The sequence below is a fragment of the Cupressus sempervirens genome, chromosome 6 (assembly GCF_028749045.1).
Source record: "Cupressus sempervirens isolate cs-2001-9-10 chromosome 6, ASM2874904v1, whole genome shotgun sequence".
In the NCBI taxonomy this organism is placed as follows: domain Eukaryota; kingdom Viridiplantae; phylum Streptophyta; class Pinopsida; order Cupressales; family Cupressaceae; genus Cupressus; species Cupressus sempervirens.
In genome coordinates, this window is record NC_143123.1 from 256,061,505 (window position 1) to 256,072,905 (window position 11,401).

General features: G+C 34.7%; 1 protein-coding gene across 2 annotated transcripts; it reads left to right on the forward strand.

Moving 5' to 3' along the window:
- The first annotated feature begins 1,033 nt into the window (after nucleotides 1–1,033).
- LOC149552216 (protein TIC 20-I, chloroplastic-like) lies at nucleotides 1,034–8,408 on the forward strand. Of its 2 annotated transcripts, none has more exons than XM_089787736.1 (3): nucleotides 1,034–1,439; nucleotides 7,008–7,299; nucleotides 7,869–8,408. In XM_089787736.1, exons 1-3 carry the CDS (start codon nucleotides 1,263–1,265, stop codon nucleotides 8,261–8,263), a joined length of 864 nt encoding a protein of 287 aa, XP_089643862.1. In that variant the 5' UTR covers nucleotides 1,034–1,262; the 3' UTR covers nucleotides 8,264–8,408. The 2 variants fall into 2 exon arrangements, with proteins under 2 accessions (XP_089643862.1, XP_089643861.1); XM_089787735.1 differs by having other exon boundaries at nucleotides 1,045–1,439; nucleotides 7,668–8,408.
- Nucleotides 8,409–11,401: the final 2,993 nt, after the last annotated feature.

Below are 11,401 nucleotides of genomic sequence, written 5' to 3' on the forward strand. Positions count from 1 at the left end.
AATGCAATTATTGAACATTATAATAACTAATCAATATAGTAAGAAAGATAAACAAACAGATGTATAATGATTTTTTAATAACTAGTATTATATAATTATAGTATTATGAAATCTATTATAAAATAATATAATATAAGTTAAATTTATATTTTGATTTCATTTTTTAGCAATAAGATATGTGTATTTTGTGAAATGAATATTTTTATTTTTTACCAAGAATTATTTGGAGTCAAATATCAAAAATGCCATATACGAAAGATAATCAAAAAAATAAATTTAAATAATAATAGATAAAGATAGTTATAAGAAATAGATAAAGGTAGTCATAAGCATAGTTATAAATAACTTCATAAAAAATGTAAACATATTAAATGCTAATAAAACATAATAACTACCTAAAATAATTCAATATGAAGAATCAATAGTTTCAATAATAAATTATTTTAATAAATAAATATATAAACATTATCAATATTTGATTAATCAAAAATAATTCACTTGAAAGTGAAAGTGAAAGTGAATACAATAAGATAAGTACAAAAAGTACTTGCTTTAGTTTTAATAGTTTTTAGTATAAATCTAATGTTAAAATAATAAATTTATCATAATATATATAATGTTTTAATCAACACAAATCTTATATAAATCTTATATAGTTAAGTTCTATTCATATATCATATATACTATTATAAATAAATTTTTACAAGTTAAGGCAAAATGTAAAAATTGTCACAATAGTACTTAGCCTATAACTCAACTTAATCCAATTATAAGATGTGAAAAAATTGAAATTATAGACTTTTTATTCAATTTTTTAAATAGTAACGATTTAATCTTCTCTCATTATACTTGCTAATTAATAATTACTAGGATGGAAATACATAAACCCCCTGCTCATAGGAAATCCTCAAAAGGAAATTTCTCATCCAAAAGAAAAAGCACCCTGCCACGTAATCTTCTGATGATTTCCAAAGACACACCTCCTACAGTTCCATGTGTAAATACACAAAACCCCTCTCAATTGCTAAACGCCTCTTAATGTAGATCACATTATAGATAATTTTAAATTAATGTCCACGAAACTATACCATTTCACCTTTTCCGGACGTTGCATACGTTTTCTGGGTTATTCTCTGGAATTTTCTAGCACAGCGTTCCAATTATAAGTCGAAGGCTTCAGAATTTTCTGGTGTTGTCAAGGAAACATCGAGAAGAGTAAATATCATCCGGACAATCTTTCGAAATGACATACGCGAGATCATATGTTAGGCAATCACCCATTCCTGAAGCATTTTGGGAGAACTTGCGGAACATTTTCTGCAACCCGGCTCCGTTATCGAGCTGTAGAAACTTGTGAGCCCTATATATTAGATGTTGCCAAAGAGCGGAACAGACGAAGAGCTGGCGGCGATGGCGGTAGCAGAACGAGTTTAGGCCAGGTTGCGTTTCTTTACTCCCTGTGATTCTCTCTGTTTCCAAATTCATAATTTGTAATCCCCTTCATGTTGATTGCCCTCGTAGGATGCAGGGGCATTTCTTGTTTCTCTCTCGGATTTTTAAGTGTTTGTTTGGTTTCATGTTTTCGCCTGCTTTCACCAAAAAACTATCATTTCTTGATGTTCAGCTCAGTCTAAATTGATGTTATCACTGACTTGAATTTTTGTCTTGTCTGCGAAATACAGTAATTCCTTGGTCTCTGTGTTAGCAATTGTCTCGTCGAAATCACGCGCAGTTTCATCTGAAACCTTTTTGACAAAAGTTGTCTCAATCCCTATTATGCATGATATGCCATTTACAGTTATCCCAGACCAAAGCTGCTGCAGAGATCAGTTTGCATTACAAAAAACCCATTTAGATTCACAAGGTTGTCGAATTTTAATAACGTGCTCGGTGAACCATGAGGTTTATTTTTACCAAGGTATCTGACATGAATTTTCAGTTCCCTTGAAACGTTGGACCAGTCGAGAGTAAATAGACGCAAGCTTTTTTTAACAAAGCTACATTTTACAGCCTCTGGTTTGGTTTCAATGTACGATGCCTCATATTGCCTTGAGATCCGTCACAAGAAACCCATTTTGTGTGCGCTCAGCAATTTTTACGCTTCAGGAGGCCTTATTTTGTTGAGGCATTTGTCAAACAACTTACTTTTGCCTTTGCTGCAGGTTAATATACCTCTACGCATTTTGTCAAATATTTTGCATTCCTCATCTGTGCCTCCATTTTGCATCTATGACTGTTAGGGTATTTAGTCAACTTGCAGCCGAAACAATAGGAATCCTGACTGACTTTGAGTTTTCTAAGTCAAATTTCTTCAACAATTCCTTCACAAACTTAGATTGAGAGATAAAAATATCTTTGCTGTTTTGCCTAATTCGCAATGCAAGGAAGAAATTCATTTCATTTATCATAGTCATCTCAAATTCCTTCTACAGAAACTCCTTGCCACCAAAGATAATATCATCCACTTAAGCTACAATAATTAGAATTTTGTCGGTATCTACTAAGTAAGGGTTGCTGTCTGTCCAACCCTTATGAAATTCTCGACTGATCAAATAGCTATCCAACTTACCATACCAGGCTCTAGGTGCCTGTTTCAGTCCATAAAGGACTTTCTTCAACCCGTAAACCGCATCATGGATATGCCTATGACCGGAAACCCTCTGCTTGCTCAGTGTAGATTTCTTCATTTAGTTCTCCATTTAGAATGCACTTGACATCCATCTGATAAACCCTGAATTTCCTATAAGCTGCAAATGCCAAGAACATTCTGATGGCCTCCATGGGAGCAATAGGTGCATATGTCTCATCAAATTCAACTTATTCAATCTGAGAGAAGCTTTTGCAAACAAAATCTAGCCTTGATCTTACTCTGATTATCTTAATGTCTTGCTGCCTTGCTTCTGGTAAGAACACTTCTGTTCTTATTGCCAATAATCTGCTTCTCTGAATGATGCTTTTGAACATTTCTTGGAATTTTACTGGTAGAAGAAGGTGTCGGTCTTGATTCAACTTCTTTCTCATTATTTTCTTTCTTCTCCTTAGTATTAGACTCGTATTCAACAATCTTCTCTGGTTGCTTCTGGAAATCCTCGTTAGCTCTCTCATTCACACTTTTTACAATACCATTTGTTGTGGCATCTGGCTGTAAAAAGTTATCCCTTTGTTCCATGTTTCTAACAATTTTTTATTTTTCTTTAACTTAGAAGTAAATTCACCACCTTTTTCAGATGTTAAACATTTTATTGTCCTTCCACATTCATTCTCAACTCTAGCCTTGAATGTTTTAAACTTCTCAAATGCTTCAGATTTTTCTCTTGGAAATGTAACCCATGCTTTTCTAGAATGATCATAATGAATAACAAGTACCTTTGACTTGGTAGACCTATTATTCTTGTAGGACCACAAATATTCGATGTGCATAAGATCCAGAACACTGGTAGATGAGTGATCTTTACCTTCGGAAGTTTCTCTTCTCTGCTTTCCTTCTTGATATCCTTTGCAAATCACATATCTGGCTTGTTTAGGTTCAGTAAGTCTCTAACAGCTTCAATAGTACTTATCCTTATCAAATTATCAAAGTTTATGTAACATATTTTGGCACCAGAGCCAATTGTCATCAACTTGACATACTAAGCATCCTTTTGTAGCTCCTTCTAATTGATACATATTTATGTCAGTTCTCTTGTCAACCCCAAATAGTGCTTCTGATCTCTTCTAATTTCACAACCTTCATTCTTGTATGTAAATAACATCATATCCATTCTCACACATTTGTCTAACACTTAACAGATTATAATACAAACCCTTTAGATAATAAACATTGTCAGTGTGATTCTTTCAATCAAAAGTAATTGATCCTTTCCCAACAATATATGCTGCTTCATCATCACCAAATCTAATAGGACCACTAGCATACTTGTCAAGTGAAACAAATTTTTTCTTCTATTTCGAGTCATGTGATGAGAACAACTATTATCCATCAATCCTTTACTCGTTTTCCTTATAACATATAGCACAGTTTCAATATCGTCAACCTTAGCACAAATGTCAAATATATCAATTTCAGATTTCTGGACCTCTTCCTCATCTTCTTCAGCATAAAACAAAAGACCTTCACCTTCTAACTCATCATTAGAAACGCTAGCATCTCCATTCACATAATAAGCCTTTTTATTTGATCTATCAAAGTTATGTCTAGGACCTTTCTCTAGACATTTAGTAGCCAAATGACCAACTTTACTGCATCTAAAACATTTCAAAGGTAGCATATCTTTTTACTAGCCGGTATCTTTCTTCATGCTTCTAGCAAAGTTAGCTTCCATCTCTTCTTCATCATTGCCGTTAGGTTTTTCTTCAACTTTGGTTGCTTGGAAAGTCATTTTAGATTAGCTCTTGTCATTGCCAAATGTTTTCAGCTCAAACAATGTAAATATGCTAAACATTTGTTCCTCGGTAAACATCTTCAGATTGTAAACTTCTTCTATAGCTGAAACCTTGTCACTATATTTGTGAAATAATGTCATCAAAATTTTCTCCATAAAGTCTTCATCAATTATGCTGCTGCCTTGATTCTTGTTTTCATTAACTGCACTTCCAACTCTTTGAAAGTAACTCTTGATACCTTCGCCATCTTCCATCTAAAATTTTCATATTGGCTCTTTGCAGCCAATTTCTTAGAAGGCTTCATCTTATCTTTTCCTTCATAAATATCTCTCAAATTTTCGCAAACCTCATTAGCAGTCTTCAAAGAAATAACTTTAGCAAGTTTTGATTTAGATGAAGTACCAGTAATTGCATACCCTGTCTTCTCATTCTGCTCATATGCATTGATTTCATTTGCAGTTTGTAAGCCATTTTGAAGGAACGCATATAGTCTCCACTTTCTTCCAAGACTTGTAACTACCAACCAATACCATAAAATCTTCCATCTGATCTTTCCATGAATTGTAATTCGATCCATTAAACATAGGGATATTCAATTTGTGTGCCATCGAATCTGCTTCAAGCAGTTAAGGTCAATATTGAGGAACCAAGCTGTGATGCCAATTGTTCAATAGGACGAATAACTAAGAGAGGTTGGGTGAATCAGTTATTCCCACACAATTAATATAACTTTTGATCTTCTGGTTAATACTTAACAAACAAGCACCGCCACTTAAAGTTAAGATCTATTGGTTATCGCACAACAATTCACCAATGTAAAGATTAATCTTGAATGCACAGAAACACCAACACAAATAATACCAGGAGTTATATGGAAAACTCAAACTGGGGAAAAACCATGGAGAAGCTAATTCTCATGAAATGAAAAAAAAAAAAAAAACACAAGGTGATTTTGTACAAGGCTAACTACCTGAAATTCTCACTGCAATATGAAAATGCTTTGCTTGTAAGCTAATTGCTAAGATTCCATGCCCTAGAAATACATAAAAAGGCTCATTGTCAACAGGCTTATAGCTAGTACATGAAAGACAATGTATGAACCACTACATAATAAAGTTGTCAAGCTTCTGTGATTTCAGCTTACAACTGTCTACACCTTCTCGAATCAACTAATTGAGTAAGCTCGCACTACCACCACATGCAGCTCACATATAAGCAACAAGATCACATGAATTGAATAAGCAATCTTGAATTCGTGGATTTGCATACATCCCTCTTGAAACGATCTTCTATATATACTGGACGCATGCCACAAATCTGTTGGCTAAAACAAATTTGAGATAGGATACACCACCTTGAGCAATGCAATGATCCTCAAGCATAACAACACAACACAATGATCATTGGTACCAACAGATATGATTGAACATGCTAAGAACTGCTGCTAGGACCAAAGTTGGATCGCATGCATCACAAAGGATTGATCTAAAAACACAATCCACTAGAATGATGCAAACCATCAGTGAGACATGAAAATGTGAAATAATTAATGCTCAGCCAATGGTAACACATCACCCGATACAGGCAATCAGTGAAGGAAGATATACAATATGAAACCAACCAACACACCACATAGGCACCATGCTGTCAGTACAGAACTACCAACACACCAAAGGTTGAGATAATGATGTTGACGTCAATGACAACCATCATCCTTACATTGTACCAAAGCTAAACCACCTCAATAATTAAACAATACACTCCAATAATTTGTTTACTAATTCTCACGTTCAAATGGGTAGATGGGGGAGTGCATTGTGTGATTTATGAACCGGCTGTTAGGAAAATATCCATTAATTCTGCATTAGTTTGCATATTTTTCCTCTAGGCTGTTTAGATGTTGTGCATTATTGCTCAACCACCTGTCTGTTTGTTGGGGTTATTTCACATGGTCCAATGACTCTTGTTAAATTGGTGTTAGTGATTCTTGTCTTATCATTTTTGGTAATTAACCTTTCTGCACTGCTGCAAATCTTTGAGGAGTTGCATATTTTCATAGAACATTTGCCAATCGTGACCTTGGTTGCATTTATAGGGTCCTATACTGCCAAGGACTTGATTTTGGAAGAAGGTAGTTGTAGGGGCCCATTGTTCTTCTCAAAACCATGCTCTAGTTGGCTGCATCCAAATCTTGTTGCTGATGCTTGGCATTGCAAATGTCCTTTGGACTTGTATTTCAACTCAGTGGACACATTTAAAAATAACACGGTTAAACTTTCAGGAGATCATATTTGACTTTGCCTTGCATTTTATTTGAAGCAAACAAACCAAGCATTCTACTAGATTTGGTAGTTGAGATCAATGGGCAATATTATTTTCTCCATCTGTATTAAATTTGTGGACATTTTCTGGATGGGCATACTTGGTTTATCTCACACAAACATTGTAGTAGTCTTGGATATCTGTGACTAGATTAGGTTTTTTGACTTCATCCTCATGTCATTTTCATGGTTGCTGTTTACATTTCACTGGCTACAGCATGAGTGTTTTAACTTGAGTCTCATTATTGCTATGCAGTTAGATTCTTTTAATGACTTTGCTAATGTTTGCATGTTATCTTACAGTCATCCGTGACTACATCAGTTTTTAATTTTGCATTATATTTGATTGGTTCTGTTATCTGGACCTTTTGGAGCTTCATGATAATGGCTCAGAGTGGACTCTGCGGGATCTCTGTAAGTAGCACAGTTGCCAGACCAGGGATCTGTCCACTTAAGGTGCAGAGGACAAAGGTGGTACCTTCTCAATTTGTCAGCCATGCACCTGCTACATGCTCATTGCTCTCACTAAGGAAAACATACAAAGGATCTCAAAAGCCCATATCACAACTACAAGTTAGAACTTATTCCTTTCGAGGTAATATCTGTTTTCCAAGGTCTTATTTCATGTGATTTGAAACATGCCCCTTTCTCATTTTGTTTCAAAACACATTTGAATATGAAGTGCTGAGTGCGTAAGTTACAAGCATTTTTCGTTGTTAAAATTCTGTTCATTTAACTGTCAAGGAAAGCAATTGAGTGGTTGAAATTCAGGATAAATGACATCTACAAATATTATTGAAATATTGAATATGATATTTATGAGTTGAATATACTAATTTCAGATATTTTATAAAGATACGGATTCTGGCTTTTGATAATTTGATAGAGGCTTAAACCTTTTTAGCTACGGGAACCTTATGCTCTGTTGGATTTGTTTCTCCTCCAAATGTACCTTTCTTTCAGGAGAACAAGGAAATTTTCTGAGAACATTTTTGCCAGTCACTTCAAAACATAGCAGGAAATTCGTAATCCCAAGGGCAGAAAAAGGTGGTGAGCAATTATATGAAGGGTTCCCTCCAATGCAGAGGAAACCAAAATGGTGGATGAGACTTTTGGCGGTCTGGCCTTACATGATTTCTCTTCATGTGTTTTGGGTGTTTGCAGAAACAACATATAGTATGCACCCGCTCCTGGAGGATTTGGAAGCAAATACGTTCCCCTTCCTTTGTAATGGTCTTGCCCTGCTACCTGACTGGTTCTTCACAGCATATTTTTTCGTATCATACTTGGGGATTGTAAGGAATAATAAGTTTCCTCATTTCCTGAGATTTCATGTGATAAATGGGATGCTGTTGGAGATCATTTTCTCAATTCTTGGACAAATTAATGATTGGTTACCCAAATCATTTTATTGGGGAGTGTTAGGACAGCATTTTTGGTGGTTTCTTAGCGTTTCATTTCTCTTTGTAGTCATTAACTGCATTATGTGTGCTCTGGATGGTATGTATGCTGACGTGCCATTTATATCCGATGCTGCATACATGCAAATGCCATATTGAATGACTTTAGGTAAGATTTGTGAGACTACCCATGGGAAGCACTTCTGATGAGAGGGATGTTGGAAGACTGCAACATTTACGTGTAAACAATTGAAGGATGGTTCTTGCCCTAGAAGGCTAATACCAGCACCGTGTTTTTAATTCTGATTATGTTTCTTAGCTACACTATAGACTGCATTAAGTCATGGTAAAAAGTTATCTCTTGCAAATTTTAAATTCTCAAATGCTCAAATGTGGACTGGTCCAAAATATCTTTACAACAATATGTGTTTGAAGTGGAGCTTCATAGCCTGTCTTAAATCATTCGAAAGAATAATCTTGTGGCTTTTTCAAGATTTACATCTTTAGAGGACTAATTACTAATTTTCTTACAAGTTATAAGCAATGTTAATCTTATTTGTTTCAAATTTTTTTTTTTTTTTGAACCTTGAATCTAAACAATGCTGTTTCCTAAAAGCATTTATAGAATGATGCACTAAAATTAATATAATTTCAATGATCATTTACAAAAATATATATGACGAAATAGTTTTTTAATGCTGAAGGTGTTTCTTAGATGAGGAAAAACTTGGTAAAATTATAAGTATTTTTTTCTTAATTCGAACTAGATATTCAAGACCACAAACTAGGTGCTGCCCATACATGTAGTGACGTCCTTTTAACACCATAATTAAACTCTTCTATGGTGCTGGAGATTCTGACTTCCGGATGTAGGTGATATCGTGACTAAGAATTTAGTGGATCTGATATGAGTATATTGATTAATTGACGACCATTATCTACTAAGATGTGTGGCGGCAAGGCATTGCCGATTCACATTGGCATTTGTTTCAGATAGTCCATGCTATTGAGAATAAATGAGATGGGTGTAACAACCAACTTCTTCTCCCCGAATTATTTGCATCACATTTCCACGTGGATGGAAAATGAACCAATTTTATAATTATAATTAATGATTGGAATTGGTTATCATTAATTCTAGATATAATGAATTGAGTTAGTTACCATTCAGTTGGGGAGAGGTCATCTTGGGTGTCGCATGCAAATACAGTGGCACTAACAAAGGATAGGGAGGGTGGACACTCAGCGGCACAATGGTGGCTATTATAGCCATCAAATTGCAGGCATATTTTTATCTTTTGTTCGTCTCCTCTTTCCGCCAGTGAACAAAAACCAACTGTTCAGGTTTCCTTCGATGTCGTTCTTTCTCTCTTATTCTCGCCACTCGAATTTACTTGTGAATAGTCTATCGTTCTCCTTTATTCTGAACACTACTTTGGCTCTGCTGCTTTGGATATCCGTTCGATGTTGCCCTTATATATCATTGGCATCTTTTAGATTTTGAGAATTTGGCTGTATCCAGGGTTCTTATTGACGCGACTTTCTTGCACTCTGCAACTAAGAAAGTTGCTCCGCATTGAAACATCAACTTAAACTGGCATACTATTAATAAGTCATGTCCCTCCTAAAGGCAAACACCATGGCCAATGAGGTCAACAAGGCAGGAATAATGTTCTTTTCTTGGGTAGCCGATAGGGTGATATGGGGGCAATAGCGGCAGCTGGAAGGAGGAAGAAAGATTTGGGCGACGACATAGAAAGGGGGTTATTAGCAACAACAATTTTTTCTAGGTTTTTTATTCTTTTTCATTGCTTGACCCTTAGTATAAACTTGTATGAGTCATCTGGCGCCTTGAATGATATATTGTGCTTTTCATGGGAGAACATAGAAGGATATATTTACATAACTATTGATTTAGGATTGCTATACCGAAGTTGCTCCATCTTCTTTATTGTTATAAACCTTAACTCATTCATCAGTCTTCTAGTAAAGCAATGTCCAAGATTGATTCAAACGTCTGAAAACAACATCGAAGAATTGAAATGGAATTATAATTACGTATTTAAATCTTGCTCAGTGAGCAACAGGGGTCCTCCTTAGCTGTAAAATTTATCAATAACTGTTTCTAGCTGTTCCTTTATCCTTGTGGAGGCCATTGAAAGATGCATAAGCCATATATTGAGGTAAACTTCCAAAGCAAAACTCTTTCATAAATGTGCAAAGGAATGTGTGCACTAGTACACTTCTTTTTGGCTTTTTCCTCTGTTCTAACTATCTATACTAAGATTGCACATGGTCTTCAATTTAGTACACCTTAGTTTTATGTCTAGTTAATGAGGGTTCAACAATAATTGAATCATTATTATTATTTTTGAAAACAGCAAAATGCTTCACTGATAGTTATCAAACTAAAACTTAGTTATGATAGTTCACATGCTAAGGCATTAGTTCGTTCTTGTGTGATTGATTATCTCTAATAGCTAGCTTTGAAATGTAAACATCTACTTGAAGACTCCACAAAGTCAGATATATTTATTCGATTGTTGTAGCTAATGTATAACTTAATAATATTATTAGGCATGATGTAAAAGCTTCTTGAAGTTGTTAATTGGAAATAGAAATTGATGTCATTGAATGGAAGTATCAGCTTTATGTTTAACATTGAAGGGTAGTATTTGGATCATGTACATTGAAGTATGTGTAGGTCTACATCATTAGATAAAAGTCATGTTTACACACTCATTTATGGATTAATTACCTTCAACCTTTGATTATAGTATTTAATTCCATGATGGTTGAATTGTCAACTAGGGTTTCCATGTATCATTTCTGCACTCCATACTCTAACATGAGGTGGAAATACTTATTAGGATTGAGACATTGCATATTATGTTTTATTATGATTTGCGTTTTATTGTTTAATTATGGTGAGGTTTCTTTTGGTCCTTACATAAAAGGCATATCAAACTATATGAATAAATAAAGGAAGCGTTATTTGGTTGACATGTTGGATAGTTAAGAGGGTGATTGCATTCTTTAATATGTGTAGTTTGCGTATGAGAATCTTGATGTGTTAGGTGTTAACAAGAGTCTTAGCATAATGGTTTCATATGAATGGAATAGAATTAGACTTTACAAGGTGTGAATTTGAAAAATAATAGGCTGATAAGGACTTAAAGTGTTTTCATGATGGTTTAAATGGCACGATGAGGATGCCACATTATGAATTGTTTATGATGCTGATTTTTACATGTTTCACATGCATACATGATGGTTATGATGTGAATTGGAAATAAG

Excerpts from the sequence above, each read along its gene's own strand:
- LOC149552216 (XM_089787735.1), top strand. The coding sequence starts at position 1,263 with ATGTTAGGCAATCACCCATTCCTGAAGCATTTTGGGAGAACTTGCGGA. Across the intron at positions 1,440-7,007 it reads GCAGAACGAGTTTAGGCCAG|TCATCCGTGACTACATCAGT; the intron begins GTTGCGTTTCTT and ends GTTATCTTACAG. Across the intron at positions 7,300-7,667 it reads TAGAACTTATTCCTTTCGAG|GAGAACAAGGAAATTTTCTG; the intron begins GTAATATCTGTT and ends CCTTTCTTTCAG.